We start from the raw sequence: 27650 nt of genomic DNA, 5'->3' as shown, positions 1-27650 counted from the left end.
CATTCTTTATACAATGAGATTTTTTTTTATTGAATCATTTTCTACCTTTTTTTGTTAACAAAGCTGAATCCACAGCCTCTCAGTGGCTATATACTGTAATAGTTTCTTTGATTGTTCCCATAACAATTCCATTGACCATGACAGCAAATTCTGAGGTTTATGAGATCACCAAATCTTCAACGAAAATGCTGAGCTGCTCCCCCAGCCATTCAGGTTAAAAATCTTTTAAGAAAAACCTCCTTTCTGAATTACCTAAACAGTTGAACAGCCTGTTAATACAAAACCTAAGACATCTTCAAAACACTGTCAAAGTGAAGAAACATTTAGGCATTTATCATTAAGGTGAAGTGTTTCCACTGCTGTCCTCAGGGCAAGAAGCAGCTCACAGTCTGCAGAAGGTCCTGACTTTATCGGCCTGAAATCAGGTGCTCTGACTCCCAACATTATTCAGCAAGCTTTCTGTTCTCAGAAACCATTGCATTAACCTTGCTGGAAGATTGCACACCAGATTCAGCAGAGCTCTGAAGCATGGTTCTGATTTTATGTTCGTGGAACATAAAAATATGCTTACATGTTTGGTTGAATCAAAACCTGAACCCCCTGTTTTTTTCCCCAGAACTGGTTTGTTGCAGCTAGCTGAAGAGCACCTTCACCTTGATCTACTGGCGCCTCTCAACCTGAAATTCAAGAGATCATTTCTGAGGGGAGGGAATTTCATTTCTAGCACTGGTTTGGAATTGCTAAGAATTACCATGACAGTTACCATACTGCAGCTTATAGTACAATATTTATGCCACTTTAATGAAACCAAAAGACCCCCGAACCCTGCTTCAAAGGTTAACATATTCAAGTGTTCAACTAGCTTTTCGAGGGGCTATTTTCTCATTAATCCACTTTACATAGTTTGTCACTCGTGTATAAACTCCAGGCTTGTTGACTCTGCCACAGCCATCTCCCCAGCTGATAATCCCATAGAGGTAAGAGATTTCATTTTCCTCACAGGCCAGAGGTCCACCAGAATCTCCCTGTGTTAAAAGTGAAAAAAAATTGTATAATTTGATAAAAAACAGTAGGAAAAGATCAGTTTGGGAAAGTCCTAAATTAAGAATGTTTGAATATGAGATATTAACTAAAAAGGAGATATGGAAGTAGTGGTCTATTGAAGTTTCATTATAAAAAGGGGTTTTTTTAGGTGTACCTCTAATATAATGGGGGGGGGGTTAATTCTGCATAGAAAGAAAGTGTCAAAATATCAGATTTTGTTTAAAAACCTGAAATGTTTTTTGATTCAGACACCTAGTGAATCGTATGATTGATTTAGGTCACTTTCAATGGCAGTAATGAGGTCTTTGAGGCTTAGGCTATGTTGTAATATGGGTCCTGCATATTATGCAAGGCAGAGAATATTTGGCAAGTTTCTCAATGCAGTTTATTGCAACTGTCAGAGATCATGGAACTTTTCATGATTTCATCATTCAAAGAAAGGTGTCATGTACATACACACTTCTCCATGTGACTGTGGGATGCTATAACTTTATGTGGCATATGGGGTTTCTTACATCTGTTGAATTTGATGCTACCAAGCATTTACTTAGTCAGTAAAACCATAAACTGAAAATAAGACCAAACCAATGTTTGATGACACACTGCTCTGAGGTTGACTTCTACAGAAATGAAGGTCTTGGAAATGAGAAGAAAAATGTGACCTAGTAAACAGTACTGGTGAAAGGAACCAGCACTCTATTTGTTGGAGACTAAGGAGACACACATTGTTTTTCCTATTTAAAAAGAAAACACCTTGGGAGCAAAGTAGGTAAGGAAATTATGTTGCCTTTATACTAGGACATTTCTGTGGTAAATGAGGGACATCAAATGAAATCTTACATCTGAGATCAATTTACTTCTCAGAACTAGCTTATTTCTCCACAGATCGTCTTATTGATGGCAATTTTGGTATCTGGTGCACTGATTAAACAAAAATGTTTCCAATGAAATCTTTAAAAGTAATCAAGCAGAACACATTATCTGCTTGCTCTTGCTTGGTCTTGAAGTATTTTAATACACAACAGATGGTTTATAATTTAATTTCCTAAGCATACATTAAGAAAACTCAAAGGTCAGCTATATTTGTTGTGACATTAGAGGTCTATGCTATTTGTCCTTAGACCACACTAAAAGTCTGCCAACAGACTTGTCATCAAAAAAAGTGAATTATTTATTCACTAATCATGATTTCATGTCATGAGCACTGCTCTTCAGCAACATCAGTGACTCTTCATCACTGTTTCTCAGACTTCACAACTCTCTCCAGACTATTTGTCTTGTGCAGCTCCCTCTCCTTCCCTCTTCTTTCTTCTTTCTGCCTCTCATTCCTGATTCAACTGTGTTTTTTCAGGGCAGGGAGTGAGAATCAGGTACAGTGCTGTATCTTGTATTTGTACTTCCTGGATAAGGCAAGGAAAACTGGCCAAGGAAGGTAGCTTCTAGTTCTCTGGTGAGCATGAACACTTGCAGCCAATAACTAGAATTAATTCCCAGCCTTGGCTTGGAAGCCTTGAGCCACCACTGGCTGCTGCTATTTCACTCTTGACGCCTTTCTTTGGACACATTTATGACCTCTATAGGGATTCCAGCACACAGTATACATTATATTCTTTGCTTTACATAATCTCACTGCCATCTATTAGCTATGTGTTGCCTGTTCCCACATTTATTTTAATAGAGCATAACCTTCAGAATGAACTCTAGGTAGAACCTGAAGGTTTATGTAAGGACTAATCTGATCCTTCATTTAAAAATAGTTTCATCTATCACCACAACAATTCTGCACTCTTATTCAGAGCCAAGGTGTGACATAATTCAAAAAGACATGCAAATCAGTAAGAGCATGAGGTCATTCCATGAAGGACTGAAGTCATGAAACACCATTTCCAATTGACTGATACTCTATACCGTTAAATCTCACCCACTATACTAACCTCAGCTCCTTCCTCCTCCAAACCCCACCACTGCTCTCCACCTCCTATACAGGTATCCTTATTTCTATTCAGGTAAGAGGCAAAAGCAGCTCAGGGATTTGGCTCCACACAGGTTCATGCTGGTTGGCCTCCCACAACTTCTCTGGAGCTGGCCAGCAAGCCATTGCCATCACACTGCAAGCTCAGCCAGGGGCTAAAGCAACTCACCCTCCAGTGTGCAGCCATGACCTTTTATGAAGGTAGGAGGAATATAACACCCTGAAGGTCTTGCCCTTCTGTAGAACTTAATTGACAACAGATTACAAACCAAAGATGGAAACAAGGTGGTGCAGTCACATAAGTTGTCTTTTCTTTAGGAACCTTTCTTTTCTTTGGGAGCACTTTAATGTCAAAAGTGAGCACTGTATCACTGCAACATTTCTGGCAATAATATACATTCCCATTATCAGCAGAGAAAACTCACAGCGTTACCTGACAAGCATCAGATTTGCTATCAAAGTAGCCGGCACAGAACATATTTTCAGTGATTTCTGTTCCATAAATTTCAGGACTTCTACACTTTTCCTCAGGAATGATTGGAATCAGTGTTTCTTGCAGGATATCTGAATAACCAGATACATCTTGAAAAAAATAACCCAGAGAGGAAAAGAAAGTCGGGTTTTATTGAATGTGAAGAGCATGACATGGAAACACACTGCACAATAGAACATATAAACACACTTAGCACATCCCAGTTATATTGTGTGGTGGATCTCTTTAAAACATAATTATTTTTCTAATGATCAGATCACTTTCTACTCCTTCAGTCAGACTCCATGCTGTTTAAAATTACAGTATTCTACATCAAGTCATTAATCCACTTCATGTTCTCTCATTTTCTAGAGACTCTCAGAACTCCTGTCTTCTCCTCTTTCCAGATATGATATTAAATCACCAATTTATTAAAAGTTCCATTACCTCTTTTTGCCTTTACAGTACACATTTAGATCAAGACATTTGCTCATACTAAATCTCTAACTGAAATTAGGCAGCCAACTCCCCCATCTTTCTCATCTGTCTACGTCAGTCTCTGCCATCTGCACATCAAAGCAACACAGCAAAGCAGGAGGTTCAAAATCCTGAAATTCCTCATCTGGATGGATAGGATGTATATTTCCACCTTTCTCAAGCTGAATGTAAGCACTTCTTAGTCCAAAGTCTATCTGACCCTCTCCTGTAGATGTTTCCAAAGTTTATTACTTGTGAAGATAAAGATCTGCTCCATTATAGACCTAGTAAGCTGATTGTGTTTGGTTTGCGGTTTTTGGTATCTACCTTGAGAAACCAGAGGTAGGCTCATTCGACTAACATGTCAAGTCTTTGAACCTATAACTAAGCCACTTGCTCCCCTCCCAGTCCATGGAGATCTAGCTAGCTCATAGCTCATCTCATCCTAAAATAAACACAAACATTTGGTCAAAGGAACAACACTCCAAATTCCAAGAACTACAAAGGAAGCTCAGGATGACTATTTCAAATGCAAACATTGTAAACATCTGAAGGTGCATGCAAAGATTCCCACCAGAAGTCTCTTGGAAAATATTTCACTAAACTATCAGTTATATAACACATACTTGAGCATTATTTTTTAGTTATCATAATTTTTTTACACAGACACCAACTCTCGTTTTACTCACTCTCATGCCTGTGTCCCCATCCAGAAATCTGACATTTGAACTGATCAGGGAAAACAGTGCTACCTTCCGGCAAGCAGATGGGCTGAACAAACTGGGACTTGACGGCGCAACGTTGGCCATTCTTCTTAAGCTTAATCAAAGCTGCAGAACAGAAAATATAGGAGGAATAAACTGATTGTTCCCTTTCTTTAATGGGGTTGGCAGCAATGGTTCTCAGATACAACTTTAATTATACCTCAAGCCTCTCTTAATTAAGATATTTCAATCAAAGTCAGACAGGCTCATCTCAACAGCACCTCATTTCACCACAAATTGAAGGCTGAAAGATTCAGCTACTCCCCTTGTGGGAATATTTATTTTATGCTGTGCTCACTGAGCAGATTTTGCTTCACTGCCTTTGTAGAGAAGATAGAAAATACATATGTCTCCTCCCACCTTAAAGTTAAATAACAGTGACATATCCACAACTTTCAGCTGAAATAAGTGGGATGTGAAAGTGCTCACTGCTTCTAAAAGTCTGGCCACCTGCCTAATTCCAACTCTATTTGAAAAATAATTACTGCAAGAGCTGGTGTATTTAATGCTCTGTTATCAAGAAGTTCAGCAAAATTCAACATCTTGAAAATTAAGGAATAGAAAAATCAGGATATTTCAAAACCAAGCTTCTGAAAGCTACAAAGGGTTACACAACCTACACAATCTCTAACTTTTACTATCACTCCATGGGGCTGAAAACTGTAAATGCAGAGCTGTGCAGCATCATGAGCCTGGTACTGAAAGATGTCAAAAATAGGAGAAATGTTGGTTCCCCTGCATCAAATCCCCTGTGCTTGGCTGTAGAGCAACAGAAGGGTCATTGTATTTGGTGTAACAAGAGCAGCATGTTGGGTTTAGGCACATTAGGCAAAGAGGACAGAGCTATGAGATGGATACACCTATTAGTCTTATTTCTCTACTGACTACAATTTTTGGCCATTGTGGAACACGTAAAGAGCATTTCACAAGCTGAGAAGCCCACACAAACCATGCTCGAATACTCAGCAGCTTGCTCTTCCCCACTTACTTCTTCTTCCCCACCAAGTCTGCTTGCTCCCGAATCCCCTGAAATTCCCAGCAAACACTCACGTGGTAGTTGTTTCCTTTAGAAAAGCATTTTCAGCAGGGAATAACTCTTCTGCTGCATTAGTAGAGATCACTGACAGGGAAAAACATGCCCCCACATCTTCTCCCCATACTCCCCCAGTTTCTACCTGCCTGTTTTTTGCAATTGGGCTCATCTTAGGCACTCCATGTTCAGCTGACCCTAGATTTGGATACTGCACATTTGTGAGGCTTTCCAAATTTCAATGTACTTTAAAAAGTTAGGAGATCTCAAAGTGTCAACAATGGCTTGCACCAGGATATGTCAGAGCAGAGTAATGCCCCGCATCCAGTTCATCTCGTGGTACGTTGTGACAGAGCTCCCACCAACACGGAATCTGAATGCTTTTTGCTACAGAGTAAAAAATATTCACCACCCAGGAGCAAAAAAGCCAGTACATGCTTCACCTAAAACATCCCCAATACCATAGTCTCATAGACAAAGTGCTCATGCAGCTTGACACCCTGGGGTGATGTACCACCGTCCACAAGAGCAGAGCAGAAAATAAGAAGCAAGTTGCTGTTCTATTGTCATTCTGACTAATATTATAAGGTCAATCAGAAGGGCATTTAACTTTTGACTGATAAGACAGCTGATTTTTAAATCTCTCTCAGTGTAAAAAATGACTCTTAGTAACACAGATTTTCAGAGCAGATGGGGTTATTATATTCATCTAGTCAGATCCTCTATACAATACAGACAATAGAATTTTACCAAGTAATTCCTGCATCAAGCCCACAGTTTCTGGTTCAGCTGAAAAAATGCCTAATCGCACAAAGACTTGAAGTGATGATGAATCTGCCATGCATCTAGGTAAATTGCTCCAAAAGCTAATTATCATAATTAGTTAAAAATTGCAATTTATTTCTCATCTGAATTTGTCTTGCTTTCAGATGCTGTTATAACTCTGGTAGAACTAAGAATCCCCTGCCCTTGAAAGCCTCTCCTAATAGCTATGATTTGTCCCTGCCCATAGCCAGGGGGTGCGGGGGGAGAGTGTGAAACTAAATGATCTTTAAGGTCCCTTCCAACCCAAACTACTCTACGATTCTCTGATTTTTCTGCTATGAAGGCAGTTTTTTGACAAATCAACTAAACTTTAGACAAAGTCGAGTAAATAATAAAACTGTGGGATGGAAATACTCACCGATATCATGTTCAATAGGATTGAACACAGAATACTGAGGATGCAAGATGTATTTCTCTATTTCAAACGTTTGTGTTACATCGGTTGTTTTATTAAATATATGCTGACCCAGAACTACTGTAATAGTGGATTTTAGTGGACTGTAAAAGAAAAGAGAACAAGCAGTTCTGTGATTAGCAGGACAAATGAAAACTATTTTCCTATGGCTGCATATCCCTTGAAGTGTTATAACCTCAGCCCCCCACCACATCCATTATTTGCCCTCTCATAATGCCTTGACCTGTTTACCAGGCTTCCTACCTACTGGGGCTAGGAAAAAGATGACTAATGTTACAGTGAGTCCCAGGCTCCGTGGGTCCTGATTAACCTAATTAAAGGCTGTTGCTCCTCCACAGAAAGAAAAGGCAATCACAGGTTCTGTCAGCTGCTGTCTGGCTAACAAGCACCTTTGAGGGCTATAAACACTTCTTCTTCTAGAAACCTAATGGAGACAACTTTGGACAGATATTGCCAATGTGTACAAGAATTACTGGGGAAGGAATGGGGACCAAAAGATGAGTCAGAGTGGATACCTCATTTCTCTGGGAAACCAAGCCCTTAAAAATATCACAGGCGTGTGTCAAGATTTTAAAAGTGCTGGCAAACTGACAGCTCAGGAACATCTGGGCAGCCTCCACCTAAAAGCTATCACCACTTCTGCTCTGAGATTAGATTGATCTGTGTTAAATCTCCTGTCTAGAACAAAAATCATCTTGGTGGATGAAGGTTCCAACAGTACACTGATCTGATGAGGAAAACCACACTTAGAGATGAATACAGTTTTTGCAGTTCACACCATCTTTTTTAGCCGTTGATTGTTTACCTTAAAAAGATCACAGTTCTTTCATATCCAGTGTCATAGGACAGCAAACTAGTAAGAACCAGTACAACAGTTCGGAAGAAAGGAACATTTGGGAATAATCAGGGTGAAAACAGTGCTGTTCAGGATGAAAACAGTGCTGTTCAGGAAAAGGAGTAAATTCTCTAGCTTTGAAAGCAACAGAATTAAATTTTCACTCTTGTTTTAGAACTAATTTAATTTACGTGTGCATAAGTCTGAAATGAATTTAGTTAGCAAGTGTCTTGAACACTGGAGCACTCATATGTTTTGTTCTCCAGTGCAGAAGTAGAAAATACCTGCTGTCACACATCATACACAAACGTAGAGTGGTTAACATCACTGCAGCTGCCCTCTTTGTATTCCTGTGCATCAGCAGTGTCCATCAGAATCAAAAGTACAAAAGAACTGTGGACTTTCCTCCAGTGCTGAGCACGAAGCAATGATCAACAATAATGTACTCAGAAGAAAGAGATTCTGTCTAATTGCAGCACACTGAGCCGCCAGCTACCCTGCAACAGTCACTATGCTTATAATTCCTTAAAAAAAGGAAAATACAAAGTTTATTTTTTTACAACTGGAAAACAAGAGGACAATAAAACTTTCTTCAATCTATATGAAAGGCTAGCGTTTTCTCAGTGTTCTTGCAGTGGCAAACCAACCCCTTCAGAAATCAGACTTTGGGGCCTGTAAAACAGAGTAGAAGTGCTTCCCGGAACAGTATTTAGAAGAGATTTTAAAGGCACTGAATAGTTCTACTATGACTTACAGATGGCTCATTCAGGGAAAAAAAATTAAACAGGAGGGGTTACAGAGAAGGAAATAAAACAAAACAAAACAAAACAAAAAAGAAGTTATCTGCACAGGTATCTATTGTCGCCTAGCGGAAACCAGTAGAAACTGTGGCTAACAGAGGTACTAAACGTAAGAAAGAGTGCAAATTACAATGCAGCAATTATGGAAAATCTGTATGTACCAAACCACCAGCTGGAAGTGGGTGGAAATGTCCTGAATAGCTGCCAAAGTTAGTAGCTATTTCACAACATTTGAAAAACAAATGCGTTGTGGCTCGAGATCCAAATGCTTCAGTACAGCATTCACAATGGTATTATTAGCTCTACAAGCTATCAGTGTATGCATTCTGGCACAAGATTTTCTGTTTCTCTTGGCTTCTTTACTATGCAAAGGAACAACGGGTATGAAATGATGTAATGTTTTTTTCCCATCTATGTGATTAAATGGAAATCAGGAAAACTGTTCAGCAATTGTATGAAGTGCAATATTTAGAATAAAGTGAGAGCATCCTGTGGTCAATACTCTCTCCGGTGTCTCACATGAGACCAAAAAAAAAAAAAATAAATGAAAAAAACCCACAAAACACCCCTCAAGGAAATCAGCCTCAAAGATTTAACAGTTTAGTTCTTCCCTGTGGCTTTTTGTAAAGCTCAACCCACTATATTTGTGTCAACCAACAGTAATTTATTGTCTCTAATAAATCAGTGCTTGGCCATCACAGCCACAGCAGTGAGCAGTCATCACTGTTATATCTCAGAGCAGGTATAAACACTCAAAAAAGTAACTGAGAAGAGAATTAGATATATCCCCCTGCAGATTCCTGCTCTTGCAAGCTTCCATTCTATGTCCTGCTCTGCATTACCTTATTCCTTCAATCAGGTCATTTAGCTACTTTGAGACTCCTTAAGCAACAAGATATGGGCTTATGAGATAATGGGACTCCAAGCTATTTGTTAGATCATAAATGGCTACCAAATGGCCAGAAACTCCTTTTGAAACATTGGTCTTTTATAATCTCATCTTCTTTCTTACTTGTTTCTGTTTGGGTTTGTTGTGACTCACAAGCAATGACTCTGAGGAGGAGAGGACCTACTGTCATGCTGATGGATGAGTTTACCTGTTAGCAAAGCAGTGTGCTGCTGACACAACCCAGCAAGTCTGAATAAGGCTTCCACCGCAGAAACTCTCTCCAATATATATAGCTGCTGCCCAGGGATGAGATCCAGGCAGGGACGAAGATCCCCCAACAATCCTAGGTCTCACAAAACTTCTTTTTTTGTGTCTTCTCCCGCATGATCTTCTGGTAACTGCAAAACTATCTACATTGTCTGGAACTAGTGGCTTCCTTTCTCTGCTTGCTGAGATATAAAGGGATATGGCATCAGACTATAAATCCTTGTGATTTCTAAGGACTGGAAATTTTATAAGCATTTTAAAATGGGAGGTTTGTTAAATTATCATTAAACATTCACGTACAACTGAATCTCATTCATGCGACTTGCAAGACTGAAAACTATGTCTATTCCCAACACTGGCTATGCGTGCACCAGAGTAAATCAAATGCTGTGAACGTTCCCAGACACTGTTTCATTTACCAGTAGATATACAACCTTCACTACCCGAGGAGGCACAACAGAATGCATGGTACATCACATCTCCATTTGTTGAATCTCCACTGAGCTTTGCCATTGCAATAGCAAAGACTAGGACCCTTGTGTTAGCGTTGTCTACTGAATACTTTAGAACCAAAGAAGGAAAATAAAAGGATGTACTTTATAAGCTACTGTTTTAGATTACAACTATGTTCTGAAAGTCAGCTACAACATTAACAACAGCTAAATATTAATTTAGGGAAGAGCAGAATCCTCAGGTTTTGGAATTAAACGCTATGTCTCATTATGGCTTCAGGCTCCAGTCCTTCAATTTGCTTACAGAGGCCCATTCACTTCTTTGGGCCTGTAATTCCCTGAGTGATGACAGTTTGTACCAAAGCATCAATCATTTCTGTGGTCTTGCATGTTCTAGCAGAAAAGTTGGTGATATTGGGACGATTGTGACTGAAAGCAATAGTGTGACACCATTATTATTTCAGAACAAAAATCACAGCTCAAAAAAATGCAAAAGAAACCTGCTGTTGCCCTTTGATTTAATCCAATCAAATATTCAACACTCCTGGAAATAGTAGAACATTCAAAATTATACAGTGGAAGCTTGTTCTAGTATCAATTAACCTTTCTTCATGCATTCATAGCATGGGTTTTAAGAGAGCCTCTACATACCGCAAGATGGAATATCACAATACTCCCAAGACAAACTGTTGTCCTTCATGATGTAGCACCATGGCTTCTCATCGTCATCTGGATTTCTAATTAATTCAGGGAGAAAGTAAATTACAAGCATTAAACACAGCATTGTTCCAAGCTTCCCAGAGGCTTTCTGCTTTTTCCTCTTGCACCATGCAGAGGACTGACAGGACTTTCAGGTTTTGAGCCACTTGACGAAGTGTTGAAACACCTGCTAACCCCTAAACGCAGCCTTTCAGTAGAGTTCATCATGCTTACAGGCAACCCAGCCTACGGTTCTCTAGGACCTGAAGTACAGACACATGACTAAACACCTGTAAAATTTGCCTACAAGTATTTGGATGCATGAACATGTTCACATGGTTTAAATACAGCCCACACTGAAGTGCTTTAACAGATAGCAGCTCAGCTATTTTCAGGACTAAATCCCATGGGAGAGGTTCCTTTTTTAGGTGATTTTATTAAGCAAGGAAATTCCAACACAGGTAGATTCATAGAAAATCCATCACAAGAATAGCTAGCACAAACGAATTTGGGAAGCTCAGGTTCACATTCCCTGGAGAGTCTGAGGAAACAAAAATATTGTGTTCCTCAAAAAGAAAAAGAAATAAAAGGAATATCAGTTTAGCCCTTTGTTACCTTGGTATTAAACTGGTTTTGGGTTAATTCCGCTATGGTTTCTCCCTGGTACAGCCTAATTGTCTCTATCAATGCCTTATAAGTAACCAGAAATTTGCCCAGTTTACTTCTCCAAGAATATAGGTAAACTTTGAAGATGCAGAAAGATGTTCAAGACAGCAAGAAAAACAGACAAGGCACTTCAGGGCTGCAGATAAACAGTACTTCTAATTTCAGCTGGATTTATCAGAAGCACTGTCTATTATTGTAAGGTTCTTCAATATATTTTTTTTTAATATAACTGCTTTTCAGAAAAAGATTAAAGCCCTTTCAAATTCTCAGAACTGAAGCAGCAACACAGGCTGACTCATCTTCCACCAACAATGTTTCTAAATTAGACTGTTTGAAGAAGAAGATATCTGCAGGATTATATAGTGCAGCAGAGATATCCCCAGAAATTATAACAAGCTGACAAAAAAAGTGAAAAGCTTTTTTCTCAGCTCTGCAGAACATGAACACATCAGCTCCTACACCATTTTGTTCACTGCATTTCAAATCTGCAAGTGAATATTGTGCTTAAATGATGCAAATCAAAGGGATCAAGTTTTATCAAAGCATAAAATACGTGCCTGGTAAATTGCCGCATGGTGCTGGGACACTATGAATCTCATACCTAAGTGCTTGGATCAGAACCAAGCCTTGGAAAAGAAGTCGACCTGGGTTAAGGGAGGGTGTAGGAACTGCTTATTTTCAGTTTGTGTTAGGAGTAGAAGAGCTACTTTCAGCATGCATATATGCTTTTTATCATCAAACAAACTAGGAAGTGCAGTACAGATTTTCCTGAAATATTGGTTTAACTTCCATATGAGGGGAAAAAGTAAAATAAATAAATAAAAAAAATCCCATCCCACAACACTAAAATCTAGACATGAACCAGTAATTTAAGGAGAATCATCTAAAGTTTGCTGTTCCCAGCATTTGCTCATCTCCACGATTCTATCTAAGCTGGAGCATTTCCTTTATTTGTGGATATACAGTGAAGACCTCAGAGACAGGGGAAACATAAAGTCACTGAGCAGAAAGCACAAACCTACCTACTACAAGCTCTTTTCATTACAGCTGAAGAGAAAACTTCATCAGAAATGCAGTTTATTGATACGTGGTGCAATCAAAATTGAAACACTGTCAAATCTTATTTGGCAATAGTTTTGCTTTGGAAGAAAACCAGGAAAGAAATTTGGCATCCCATTTCAAAATTGCGGAAATACAGTGCTTTGATTTTTCATTTTCAAATAACTTTTAACTTTTGAAAATGTTTTCCTTTATGTTACGTATTTCACAATATCAGAATTAGAAATAAAAGGTTAACCGTTTCAATTTGGCTACTGCATTTCTTTTCCCTTTTGCATAGTCACTTATGAACAATTTGAAGGTTTTGCACTATGGTCTCACTTGAGAAAAATAAAATAAAAATCCCAGGGAAAAAGAAAAAGAAAGACCTGGAATTTCGAACATTATTTTGTATCTGAGTTCTCTTGAAAGACTCTTGATTTAGCCTATCTACTAGATCTTGTATTCTGTACACTTGCATCCCTTGCGTCAGGCTGTTAAGTCAGTCTAGCTTTTCCAAGGCAGGGATAACACCTGCCTTGAGATTCCTGCCCTTCTCGCTTCCACAATACATCCATCTCTTGATTTACAAACAGAGGGCAAATGAGAAGTTTTCTCACCTGCAGTAAGAGAATGGCCCCAAGCCAAGCTGCACTGCTTTCTCAACGCTGTCAACATGAAGCTCTTGGTAAAGCAAGTCTGAATTCCAAGGCAAGCAGCTGTGTCCAGAAATGGTTGTCTTTGCTGTACCTCTGTACTCTGTGCCATTGCCAACATAGCACCGATGATTGGGTACTGGCAAAATACAAGACACTGGTCAGGAATCAATGCAAATTACATGTTAAATACTTATTTCACAGATGAGGTCCCATATGAGAGACAGTGGGCCCAATTCTTTGTAGTGCCTTTCACCTTTCACAAGAATTGAATGCAACAAATGAGCATTTTTTTTAATTGAAAAAGAACCCTGTTTAAAATTAGTAGTGAGTTAGCTTGTTTAACACATGCACGAACAGCTATTCAACAGGCAGAAAATTAAACCTAAAATTTGTACTGCGTATGGGAGATTTTAGTCAGCAATCTGCAGCACAGTCAGCAATATGGCTGGGATTCCTCCTGTCTAATTTTAGACACAACTGAGCTCATCACTGAAAACTCCTTCTTTAGTCAATTAGGAGGAACAAGCATTTCTAACACCAAGCTGATCCAGCCTGCTTTAAGTGACATTTTTAAGGTGAGATGAATGGTGCCATGCAGTCTCGACCACATTGACTGAAATCTCCATTGACAATAAAGGGAGCTTAAGTCAACCAGCTCAGAGACATCTGCGTTGTAAAGTAATGAAAACCATCCTGCCCTTCCAGCAAGTGCTTAAAAGGTGTGATTTTGAAAAATACTTCTTTTTATGGCCTCATACATACCCATATATATATACACTGTGCCCATGTATGTTACATACATGTGACTACATATTGCACGTACATCAATTTTGTAAAAAACCTTGAATAGTAGATTGAATTTTCTTATTTAAAACACATTTATTTTTCACCTGCAGATGGGTTACTTCTTCAAATAGGTCTGACACATACATATTCTATGACCTGTATACCCAGCTGCCAAGATCTATCAATGGCACATACCAGCATTATGGCTGAAAAACATATGGGGATGCATTTGTATACCAATAGCTACACTAAGCAGAAAGTCTACACCTCAAAACACCGCTCTAAGTATCCCAAAGGAAACACAAAACCATCTAATGTACAAAGAGGATTAATTGTGACTTGAGCCTCAAGAGGGCTTCTTATCCCAGCCAGGGCAGTGTGAGTTATCCTCGACATCTGCAAGACTGGTGGAATCTTCTTCTAAACTTATAAACATGCTTAAATATATAACATCATGATATTGCCTGACTGTTGAAAAACACGCTATGAGGATGATCTATCATGCTACAGAGTGTGGACAGCTATTGCCAAAGATCTGTTTACTTTGACAGAACAAGGAGACACACGAACTTGGGCATAGAACTAGCATTAAAATAGTGAATCACAGCACTGAATTGCTGATGTCAATTATTTTTCGAAGTTACTAGTGTATCAACAGACCTCAAAATCACAAGAAAACATAGGAGGAGGTCCTATTTGAGACATAGATGTCAAGAAGTTTGGTGAAAGTCCTTCTGTGTGAGTTAGCATACAAATACGTAGCAAAATTTGCTTTCTTGCTTGGCCTGGCAGACACTTGTGAGATGATGAGGAAGCATTTTCTCCCACTTGCACCCTGAATCAAATTCTTTTTATTTCAGTAACTATGAGTATAACATTAAATCAAACTCATATTTTAGCAACCATAATCTAGGAGCTCCCAGAAAATAATTTGTTTATCATTTGTATCCCTAGCAATAGTAACTATTTCTTGGCAACCCTGCCATTTATTTTCTGGGCAAGTTGCAAGTTATGCTGCTTTGTTTGCCTGAAACAGTGTCACAAAAATACCATTATCATGCTGTATGCTAAATTCTTTCAATTATCCGTGGAAGTGCCAGGTGCTATTTTTATTTGTACTGTATTTATTACATTCAGAAATGATTTAGAGTTGACTATTTTTATGAGGATGAAACAAGAAATTCTGTTTCAGTGCAGAACTAGGGCCATATTCCACAATACCCATGGTTTGGACATCTTGCAGATGGTGTTTACAAGTGCTCATCCTTGTTAGGCTTAAAATCCAATACATTTCTGCTTTATCAGATCTGCCAGTCATTGCTAAAGCTGCCAGAAGATTTTAGCTGGAAGAATTTGGCCACTTTCTAAACCATCCCTCATGTTCTCCTTCTGTAACTAAGAAGTTTAGATTATATGTTGCACTTGTTGAGAGGAACAGTAATATCCCTCAGACAGTTCTTTTTTCTTTTCAGTTTTATAACAATATTTTAGGCACAGGAGTAAAGTGACTTAAACTCATATCTTGTGGAGAAGCATCTAGGTTAATACAGTTGTTTCATTAGTGGCTTTCCATTGGTCTATTCTCTACTCCAGGGAGCTGTATTTGACTGGTTTGCAGTATCAACACAGTACCCACATCACCACTCATTAAAAGGCATTGTATGCATCTAAGGCCATTGAGAAGTACATGCAAAGCTGAATAGATCACCTATAGTTCAGGAGAAACAATTTTCAAAAAAAATCTCTGCAACTAATTCAGCTGTACAGATCTTTTGCTTCTAATACTCTTTTTTTCTGCTGCAGCACTGAAAAAAATCTCTTTTTCCCTCTTTGTCAGAAATGATGTGTAGGTGGTTTACTTTCAGCAGTTCTTGAGGGATTGCTCTGACTGGGAATTGTTCTTTCCCAATTCTTTATAGCTTGTGCAACTTCTCCTAACTCTGAAACATATTTATTTTCCTAAGTGAAAGAAAGGAATGGACAGCATAATACACGCATTTTTCCTGTTCATTTGCTTCCCTCTGGTACTGCCAACCAGTATGCTGAGTAGAAATAACCTAAACTTTCAGATGATGAAAGTTTTGATGCAAATGCAGATTCAAGTTAATCTGCAGACGTATGTCACTATCACCACTGTTCATTTCTTAGGGAAAAAAAAAAAAAAAAAAAAAAAAGAAAAGAAAAATTTAAAACTAGAAATAATTTTTAAATCCAAAAGTTTTAAATAGTTCACATAAAACATGCTAGTTGTGTTGGGATGACATATTTTATCCGCATGTCACACCAATTCTTTGCCTTTTCATTTTTCGGTAAAAAGCAATATGAGGGCTTAAAATTAAAAGCAACCTGAAATAGCAGTTATCCAACTAATTCTAATTACTAACACTTCACAAGACTTTTTGTCAGCAGATCTTGCTTCAGAGTTCTGTAGTTATATACTTGAACATTTTTAGGAGTTTCTTTTGGAAGTCTGTCTGTAGGAAACGATGTCTCTTTTAGATTTTCTTTTCTCCAAAACATCTCATCAGCAATTTTGCTAATATTTTTGAGCTTTGACGGTATTTTCCTTCCAGATAGGCTGTTTCATTCTGTTAATAAAAATACATTTTTCCCCTTATGGTTCTGATCTTGGATGGAATAGTTGTAAGTAACTCTTTCATTCAGTAATGTTTTGTTTTATCCCTGACCATCTTGTTACATTGTTATTAAATACAATCTTAATTTTGTTTTTTGTATTGCTCTATATCAGCTGACGCAAGCTTCTGCTTAGAACTGGCTTTACAAAGATCTTCTCCAGTGTCTGAATTATCAATTATACAATGGAAGAATTCTTTAGAAAATCATAAACTAAAGCAAAACTCTGGTGGAATTAGAAGAACGTCCTTCATGCAGAGCTCTTCCTGGAGCACATGTCCACTCCTGTTGTAGTGCTACAGGAAGCTCCAGAGGCAAAGGCTTGAGTGCTTGCCCTGCATCCCTTACTCTGGTCAGAGAAAGCACTCACTAGATAGCAGCTGGTTTGCAAGACAGAGCATTTGTAAGTCTCTGAAGCCTTTCTAATACACCTATCAATGTATATTTCCACCTAATCCTGTTTCATTTATTAACAGTGAAAATGAATAGCAATAAGCAATGAAATTTTATGCCTTTGCATTGTTTACTGCTTACATTGCCTCAGCATTTCAGGATGTCTTGTTCTCCAAGGCATCATTTGCAAGGGTATGAGTTTCCTTCCTACATGAGCTGACCCATTGGATGCCTGTCTTTTGGATTTTTCAATCCACCTTTTTTTTGGTTCACCCAGAAGTTCCCTAATCTCCTTTCTTGGGTAGCCATGAGATCCCCTCACAGATGAAAGGAGTAAAAGTCTTCGATATCAGCAAGCTGCATTTTCTCCTGCTGCAAGTGCAGCTAACCATGAGTCTGAGCAGGCAATAAATGCTTGACAGAGGTAGTCTCCAGTATTCATAGAGACTGCTATTACAGGCATCTCACTCCATCAGATAAAACACTGAAAAAAAACCCCAGGTATTCCAAAAGCAATAAGGTAAATATTCTATGCACGATGAAACAAACCGCACAGAGAGCTTTAAGGGACAACCATATTAACCTAGCACTGCACCTCAAGGAAGATTTGGTTTATCTTTCATTGGTTCCCTTTCCCACTGAAAATCTCTGTAAAGATCTAGGAAGGTGGCCAGCTGGGCACTGACTGCACTGAAGAAAGCAGCTGCCATCTTTTTCACTCTTTGATGATGGAAATATGTAGTCTAAATGAGCAGGGGCAGGAGATTGCATGGCAGCAGCCCCAGGACTGGGTTGTTCCTGGCTTGAAACAAATTACTTCAAATTTTCATGCACTAGTACATGTCTGTGAAAGTGAAAATAGCAGCATGCACTGTAGCTTTCAGGGTCTGAGAATTAGTGAACATAAACCACAACTGAAGAATAAAGGAATCTATATATTTATTTAACTATGTTTCTATATAATTCAATAATACATCTATAATGTTTATCTAGATTTCAATATTCCTGGTGGGACTTATGATTCAAATAATAATGCATGTCACTAATTTAGAACAAATTATTCAAACAGTCATCCTGTCTCCTGGTTTTTTGAATAGCAATAAAACCTCTGGACTGACAGCACCTAACACTGAAACAAATCCCTGCTGACACAGTAGCCTGATTGTGAAACACATAAACAATCTGTCAGAGCCAGAAAATAGGCAGAAATGTGGAAAAATTGGCATCCATTTGTAATGAATTTAATTTAATAGAAATTAACCATATAAAATAAGAATGGATTTCAGACTGTGAAAATAAAGTGATTTATATAGCACAGAAGGTTTCCCTAAGCTGCATCGTAACATAAGGATAGCAGACTCCATTCACTGAATCTAGACTATTTTTAATATATTTCTTCTTCAAAGTAACTTTCTACATTTGTACTTGCAAGTAATTAAAACATCTGAGGTAAAAATTAAGAGATTTATGTTTCTTACAAAAGTTAAGCTACAAATCTACCTTCTGGATAAGTTAAATTCCTCCATCTAGAGTTTTAAACCTGGAACTCTATGAAATCTGCCAGTATTTTCTTATAGCTTTGAAAAGAAATATCTTAGATAAGAGGAACAACTGGCTCTTTTTCCATTTAATTTTTCTATTGATTATCTTCAATTCTTGCACACTAGTTACGATTACCGAGTCATATATGCAATCAAATAGGTATATAGAGCTGAAATGAGTAACGTATTTAGGAAATACGTCGTCAGTTTGTAGGGGAAAGAAATTCCAGCAGCACCAAGCAAATCTCAGTGCTATATTATTTTGACAGAAAAACAACCTGTTTCATGGTCTACCTTTCAGGAATTTCAAGAGTATCAGGGTAATTCATAGTGAAAGCTTTTATGATTTTGAATATACCTGTAGGTCCTTACGTGTTAAGAGTATGACCCACAATAAGTCTCCAGACAGGAAAACAAACAGGTTGTATAGCAATTAATTTTGGTGAAGGATGAGCAGTTGCTCTATAAAGAGCCAGTAATGAGAAGGGTCTCTGAAGCACCTGAAGCATCCAGCATGGACTGGTGGGAGAATAGCAGTGAGAGAGACAAACAATGTAATGGAGATTTTTGCTGAAAGCCTGTGAGCTGCTTAACAATTTCTACCACATTGTGCCTTCAGCCACCTTCCTAACTGACAATTATATAGCAGAATAGGGTTGTGTGGATTAAGAGATGTCAGTGCCCTCACATTTCAAGAGATGTACCCTCTATAATACATAATTAACTGACACCACTGTCATGCCTCAAACAAAAAAAAACCTTTATGGTTTTGAATTAACCAACATCCAATGACTATACACTGCTGCCAAGTCAGGCATTCTATCATAACAGTAAGTACTAAGCAGCTTCTTTATATTGATAGCTGCTAATATTAATTGTGTTAGTTTATAGTAGGATTAAAACAAAGACTTGTTATCTAAAAAACACACCACTAAAGAAACACAGGAGGCAACACAGAAAGCTTAGTGTCCACCACCATCTGGAAAAAGCATTTATTTGCAAAAATAAGGAAGTCCTTTGTTGGTCTTGAACCTGCTGCTATCTCTGTCCAAAGAAATTTTTGAAATTCCTTGGAATTTGCCTTGTCACTCAATCCTTACAGAATTAATCCTTGCTGTATGCCATACTGCTAGCAGTATAGCTCAGTGGCTTTCTCTTCTCTAGTCCACATTTGGCAAGATGTCAAGTGTACATGACTAATCCATATCCTCCACTCAAATGGTGCTTCTTACCTTTGTGCTTTTCTTTGTATCAGCCAAAGTCTTTATTACGATTCCTTACTCTAAAAAGAAACCAGGGAGATCAGAGTAACCTCTCCATTATTGCACACCTCCATAAATGACACCTGATAATTATCTTCTTGCAAAGCCACGTTTACTGCTAGTTTCCTGTTCACCATCAGCTATATTGGCACTTGGTGCAATGAATCAGAGGTGGGTTCTTAGTTGGTAATGCCATGCTCCCTCACTCCTTCATCTTCCAGTCCCTCCTACCATTTATCATTGTAGGTAATAGTTTACTAGACCTAGTTTTTCTCCATGTAACTTCAGCACTACTTGAATTATTATGAAATAATTCAAAATTTGATGAAAATCCAACCCACCACTACTATTTCTGCAACAGTGCCCAAGGCTTTCTCTAAATTATCTTTGCCTTATTAACCCTTGCCCTACCCTCATGCAACCTCCCAGAGGACCCGTGAAACTTTACCCCAGCAAAAAACATAATTGCCTCTCCAAGCCACGTCAAATCGTAATGATGCTTTTCTATCTGCTGACCTTGTTATTACACCTCACCCTATTTCTTCTTTATTTTTCCTCTGGGATCCTAGAAAATAAAGAATCAAACACTAACCCAAAAGCATTCTAGTAGATTATAGTTAACTTGGTAAACAAACCATACAGCAAAGACTCATTATCTTCTTTTGTCTCCTTCAGAAGAAAAAGACTTAAAACTTTCCCTCCAGCCTCCAGAGCTGAATTTCCTTTACTAAAGTACCTACATTAGTAGAAAACTGCAAACACCCTATTTCAGTAAAACAACCACTAAAAGAGTGGGTTTGCTGTCTTTTTCTCTTCTTTTATTACCTCAAACTCCCCCAGTTTAACCCCCAATGATTTGGCCTGGAGGGTTTTTTCCCTGTATGTAGTTATATATTCAGCTATTCTGTCATCTTCCTTTTCTAAAAATCTTCAACCTATTTCTGACATACAACACCGCATCTCCTTATGTAACCATAAGCCTTCCACAATTAGCATTCGAACTCATACTTTCTTTAAAGCTGTGGTACCCCTCTAATTCAAACACTAGGAAACATAAAGAGCTTTCAAAAATAACTTCAACAACTTCATACTTCATCATGACCAAAACACTAGCAAAAACATCCTTGTTACCTAAACTTTAATCCAAAGAAAAGTAGAAACATGTTATCCTCTGTGTAGTCCTCCCAATGCTCCCAAATCTATCATCTACTGGAATCCACAGCCACAGTGACACAAATCCAAACAGGCTTTCCATGCCTCGCTTTCTTTTCATTCTCAGTTTAATCATGAAAAGCATCAAAATTTGCCATAACTCATCTATTCCACTGATTTACTGTGTTACATGGCTACCTAAATATTTCATATAATAAATATCACATTAATATAATAAATATTACATGGCTATCTTATTTTCACAAATAGTACTACAAGAACACACCCTGAACTGTTGCTGAGTCCTAACACAACAAATGGGTCAGAAAGAAATCCCAGCTAGCCATAAAGGACAATGTAATACTCTAGAACCCAAAAATCCAGTTGAAAGGTGAAAAACCATTGAAATAAGTAACATTAAACCCCACTTCAGTTATCCACATGTGACTACCAACTATTCCTCTGATCAACAGTAACACAACCAAGCCACCTACAGAGACTAAATGTTTCAGGAAAAACTTTGCAACTAATTAAACAGAATGAAGATTCCCCAGTAACATACCCTTCAGTAAATCAGGAATAAACCTAAAAACATAAATGAGACCTCCAAATTTACTGACACCCCACACACAAAACCTGTAACAAAGCAATGGTAAGGAGAAGGAAGTGCTTTTACCCAGGAAATGGGGCAAAATATATATTTGTTTCCAACTGTATATCAGCTAAGGCCAGTAGTGTGGATGCAATGGTGGGGTTTCAACCACAGAAACCTAAAAGCACCAATCCCTTAATAAAAAATCTACATCTCCTTCCTTCACCCTCCAATTCCCTTTAACATCTCCATAAATCGTATTATAATGAATTATCTGTCCTCTGGCCAAATAGCTCCTCCTCTTCCTTTAGCTGTGTGTGCTCTACATTCACTCAGCATCTCTATCGTGGCTGCTATCTGTTCAACGAAACATAAAATGTCAAAGTGATTTTGCAATTACATGTTTATAACTGTTTTTCACAAGTTATCACCTGCAATGAAGCTAAATACTTCTGAAGTTAAACATCTCCCAAAAAATTCCCTCTCCACTCCATCTCGCCATTCCAGCTTGCACCAGAGATAAAATATCACACTCACATCCTTCTCAGGCTTCACTTCTTCTCCACATTTATCATTGACGAAGTGGCTGGGTCTGGGCCATTTTTGTAACATCTCTACAAGATCGCTATTGCTACTCATAGTTGGATTATTAATTATGAATCTTCACCTAAAGCCTGGATCCAGCTCTCTCTCAGCAATATCTCTGCCTCTGAAGTGAATGCAACTACTCTCTTAATACAAAATCCTTATTCCTGAAAATAAGTGCATATTTAAGGGCAATTTTTATGAATTAAACTTAATTTGCAATGGTTTTTTGAACAATTTTAAACAGCATTGTTTGGGGACAAATTTGTTGGTGGTGTGTCTGATTTTCTTTGAAACTGTACTTTAGTGAAATCTTATGCATATAAACTGTGTTAGAACTTCTTTTAAAATGGCAGTTCTTTCTTTAGTACTGAAGGTTGCTTCTTTAAGGGCTAGAAAATAATGTGTTACCACAAAGAATAGAAATCTATATTAGAAACTGTCTTTTGTATATCAATCTCCTTTTTTATAGATATCTCCTGTGTTACTTTTATCACCTCCCATATTTTTTTTAAGTCAGCTCATCATTTGCCAGTAGCTGCATGGCCATTATGATAATGGCTTGGCAATATATATACATATATATATAATGATTGTTTGCAAGAGAATTTTAAGATCACTGAAAAGATGATTTTGGAGTACTGACAGGGACCCTGTAGCCCAAAAAAAAGGAACAATGGACAGATAAATAGGTAGCTGCAAAATCACAAAAGTTATGATTATTCTCTGTTACTCACTGTTCAGAGGGGGGAAATGAAATTACCAGGCAGTAGGTTTTAAGCTAACAATAGAAAATACTGTTTCTCATCACATCTATTTAAATTCTGGAACTTCTTGACACGGCATGCTGTGAAAGGGAAAAGTATGAAGGAGTTCTAAAGAGTTTAGACAAATTCACTGAAAACAGGTAAAGGTCTATCAAATATGATGGTCCAGCCATCCGCAAAGAAAATCCTTAACCCAGAAGAGGAATTCCTAGTTATTTCCTGCTACTTATGTTACCCTACTGTAGACTCTACAAACTAGGAGTTGTTCTCTGCTTTGCCAGTGCCAGTCACAGTAATAGAAAGAACTGACCCAGGATGGCACTTCATTTATTAATATTGGAGGTGGGGTGAGGGGGTGACATCAAGATAAATTAGCTAGTTTTCCATTAGAAACATACAAATACTGGTTATTCTTTGTAGAAGTCAAGGGCAGGGGACATCAGGGAGACCTCAAACACATCACAGCCCAATAACATTTTAGGGTACTTACTGTTTATTGAATTTTTTTTCTTTTTTTTAACCAAAAGAAAACATTTGTTTGCATCCCACTTTGGGTTGCCTCTGTAAATGAACAATTCAAAATAAAGTAAATTTTGAGACGCTGTAACTTGCTTTGTTTCAAGCACTATAAGCATAAGCTATTCAGACTAAAAGGTAACCTCACAATTCAGCCTTGTTAGACAAGGGAAACTATACAAGGCTGCAAAAAAGGAAAACAAAGAAAAGAGCCAGCTGTGCTCACAGCATCAAATTGAAGGTTTGAAGAAAAAATTAATCCAAAATACATTTAAAAATCAGTTCTGCGTGCTCTCAGAGCACAAGCTCCAGGTGCTTGCACCAGAACACCATGGCCCTAGTGTGAAGATACCATCATGTCCTCAGACTCCAGCACCAATTTATTTGAGTTAATTTAGAATTACTCAATCCTGGCAAAGAGGCTTTTTTTCATTTTTAAACTCATTTGCAAGGCCCTGACACATACACACAATTCTCCAGTTCCCGTTTTGTGTGGGGGTGTTAGGCAGCTGAGTGCAGATGGATTGCAAGCATCTAGAGCCATTTGTTTAGCAAACCAAATGTGTGCTTGATTATTTTCAAGTAATCAAAGAGCACCTGCTTATTTCTTGTTCTCAGCTAGTCAGACAGAAACCAGTATTACAGCTATAACACTGCCATACAGATATTTGTAATCCAGGCCATGCTGGGTGGACGTTTCTGCACATTTTGGGCATGGGAAGCTGATAACAAAATAGGAATTGGAAAAACAGTTTCATGTGAAGATGAGCAGCGCACAGCTCTAACCCAGACACCAGGTCTTGCATCATGCATACACAGCCCCTCACCCACATCCATGCAGCAGCATTCACAAGTGTTCCTAGGACAACTAGAGCACAAAAATCCAGATATCACTACAATATTGCTCCTTATGAAGGACTTGAAAGAATCACAAGCCCATTTTGCATAATTCATCTGGTACCTGGTGAATGAAGGTTCAAGACCAGTTCGTATGTCATTTAATTTGCCAGTTCTGCTATTTGTTATTCCAGATGTACTGCTGGTCTCCCAAATCATTTCTTTCCCCAGCTTAAATAGCTGGCTACAGCATGTCAACTATCAGAATAAGAAAAAAAGAATACCAGATGCCAATTCCATTGTTCATTACCACGATTTTTCACCCCACCATCCACTCAGAACAACTAGGTGACCAGTAGTAGCTACTGGGAACCTTGTCTTCAATTTTGATGAGCCCTGGGATTTATATACTCAGAAAGACATTGCGAGTAAGTTGATGGGATCAAAGACTGATATGACTAAAAGTCTATTGTAATTTATGCCTAAATCCTGCTGTATTTGAAAAGTAGCCACTGACATAACTTGAGGATTTAGCATGCAATTAAGCTTTATAAGCAGATTTAAACGCTGCAATGAGAAATGTTAAGTCTTCTGGAGGAAACTATATCAAAAACTGTATCCCATCTAATAAGAAAGAACACAGAACTAACATGTGGGCATCAAAAAACAGGTTTCTCTGCCTTGATCCACCAGTTCCACTAAAGATCAGGTAAACTATACTGGGCTAAAGGTGCTGTTAAATTACAGCAGTAGATAACTCAAACAAAGGGTGTGCACTTTTAGTCTACTTCCCACAATAATCTAGTGCTACCAAATATAGTCAACTGCCAAATTTTGTCAGAGTATAAATCCCTACTTTATGAAGGGTTGCATAGATTGGGGAAGTGTTTGCAGTAGAGTACGGCTCTGAGACTGACGCTGCAAAATGGAACTATGAGCTTATTTTATGGGCATGAGTAATTGGATTAAGAATTCTGTGTTTAATTTTCCATGGAGTCAGGGACATGAACAAATATTTTTAGAATTGGGGTGTTGGTGGTGAAGAGCGTGTTATGTTTTACGCTGGAGGACTGCATTAATCACTTGTTCTGTGTGACTCTTCTGTTACTATAAGAAATGTCTGCAAAGGCAGAATACAACACAGAGGCCAAACCCACCGAGATGAAAACTACAAATTCTCTGCCCAACAGTGGGTTGTTATACTTACCAATATTGCAGTACTTTCCTGCAAAATTTCCTTTGCAATCACATACTATTTTCCCACTGAGGGTTACCATTTTACATTCTCCACCATTCAGGCAAGGATCGTGAATGCAACCTACAAGCAGAAACCAAAGGTCAAACCAAAAGTAGAAGCTATTCAGGAAAATCAGTTCATTTTAACTCACTTTTGTACACCTTCTCTGTGCATGTGCATTTTGGGGAAGTTTTCCCTTTTTTACTCATCTCAAATGTACACTTGATGTAAAATAAAGGAAACTCTGCTGATTTCTTCCCACTGAGGTCTGTCTCATTGTTTTCACTCTTATTGGATAATGTCAGCCTAGCTATTGAAAAATATTATCAATGAACAATAGGTAAAATGGGGGTGGTGATTATTATTATTAGTGGTGATGGGGATGGCATTAGCACTTCTTTCTGTACAGAGGGTTCTGCCAATTCCAACTTTGCCATTGAGCTGCATTAAAATTTATAGTAACATATCTAGTAGAGAGCTTAGTTAAACATTTAGGATCTATGACTGGGGCGCATTAAGTCCTATCAGATTTCCTAAGTCTCCCATGGACTCCCTAGAAAAGCCAGCTACTCTCCTAAATAAAGCTTAGTAAAGACTTGTAGAAAGCCACCAACTCTCCGTGCTTTAATTTCCAGTTCTGTAAGGTGGGAATGAAAGCATCTACCTATTTCAAAGGACTTTTATGAAGCTTACTTAGTACTATAAGGTACTTGGGAGGTTAACAGTCAGCCAGACTGAACAGCACAATAGCCATACCAGAGCATATATATAGATGAGGCATATGGTTTACTTATCATAATCTCTCCTTCCAAAAGGGAGGTGTTGTGCTGGCTTCATCAGGAAAGTGACAACCCAAAGCACATGCCCTGCAGCTATCTGGCCAGCTGAGCTGGGCACCTCGCAGTCCCAAAACAAGGAGGAGGCTTCATAACATAAGCATCACCTCAGTCAGCGGTGGGGATGTTGGGCCAAAAATCATGGGGACTCTGGGGCTATTGCAAGGCATGTGTGATCCTGGAGGCCGGTAGAGTTTACATGTTGGCAACTCAAGAGTGGGATAGGCTTGGGAAGAAAACCCAGAGGTGAAACAGCAATATGAAGCAATTGTAGGTGTGCAAGGAAGAGTAGAGGAGGGTGTGCCTTTCAGGCATGTTACAGGTTTGGAGGAGAAATTTTACCACTTCGACTATGTAATCTGTTGCATAGTTTTACATAAGGCAGATCAGGATTGCATCCCTCTCAAAGAAAACACTGGTATATGTCCCTAAATATAATGCATTAATACATATAATTGCTTGCTCAAATAAAAATGGACACACTAAAGTGGTTTCCTGGGTCAGCATTTCTGCTCACACATGGAAAGCTGAAATGTTCTCTTTTGGCGAGAGTACATGAGCTGCAAAAGCAGTATTACTGTGTGTAACACTGCTCAGCTTTGAAATCCTCATTCTCCTTTATCCCCACTCCAAGCAGGCCAATAGCTGTAACAGATAATAGTGCCTTACTTTTGTGTTCAGCACTCCTACACTCAGTCTGGCCATCCACACACATGCACTGCTCCACAGCTCCTTGTTGGACTCTTGACCAGCTCATGCCCACATCAAAGTACTCATAGAGACTGTTGTCAAAACATTTCTCTGAAACACAGTTTAAAAACAACACAAGTTTCTGAGGTTATTTCTCACAAGTAATGGCACCACAATCTCCATCGTTCCCTGCTCATTCTTTTTACTTCTGTTGAGCAGATACATGTTTGTTGACAGTGCTTCTAAGCAAGCCGGCCTTCATAGAGTGAAGGTACTAAAACACTGTAGCAGCAGCTCCAGGACCTTAAGTCAGAGGTAGGTTTCTCCTAAAGCCCTATGAGCATGACATTATCACCATTACTAAGTCCTTCTAAAAGTTCATTCAGCAAACCCAAAAACTCAAATCAGTGGTATATACTTGTGTCTGTCCCACTTCACTGCACCATCTCAGATGATGGGCTGTTCTACAGACAGTGGATCACCAGGATTGAAAAGGGCTTCGTTGCTTATTGTTGGGA

The 27650-nt window shown here is 38.4% G+C and overlaps 1 protein-coding gene across 1 annotated transcript in view; it reads right to left on the bottom strand.

The window, feature by feature from the left end:
* Positions 1–854: 854 nt before the first annotated feature.
* HGFAC (HGF activator) overlaps positions 855–27650 on the bottom strand; it is a gene marked incomplete at both ends in the record, with an annotated part of 43556 nt that continues 16760 nt past the window's right edge. The window contains 9 exons of the mRNA XM_080635679.1: positions 855–1025; positions 3450–3598; positions 4655–4795; positions 6943–7082; positions 9732–9972; positions 10894–10979; positions 13266–13440; positions 25577–25687; positions 27112–27243. Coding sequence (XP_080491805.1) covers positions 855–1025; positions 3450–3598; positions 4655–4795; positions 6943–7082; positions 9732–9972; positions 10894–10979; positions 13266–13440; positions 25577–25687; positions 27112–27243 — 1346 coding nt within the window. The remainder of the gene's footprint in view (positions 1026–3449; positions 3599–4654; positions 4796–6942; positions 7083–9731; positions 9973–10893; positions 10980–13265; positions 13441–25576; positions 25688–27111; positions 27244–27650) is intronic.

This window comes from Psittacula echo (genome assembly GCF_963264785.1).
Source record: "Psittacula echo genome assembly, chromosome: 1".
NCBI classification, from domain to species: domain Eukaryota; kingdom Metazoa; phylum Chordata; class Aves; order Psittaciformes; family Psittacidae; genus Psittacula; species Psittacula echo.
The sequence above is the reverse complement of the archived record's forward strand: the minus strand, read 5'-3'. Positions and strand labels throughout refer to the sequence as shown.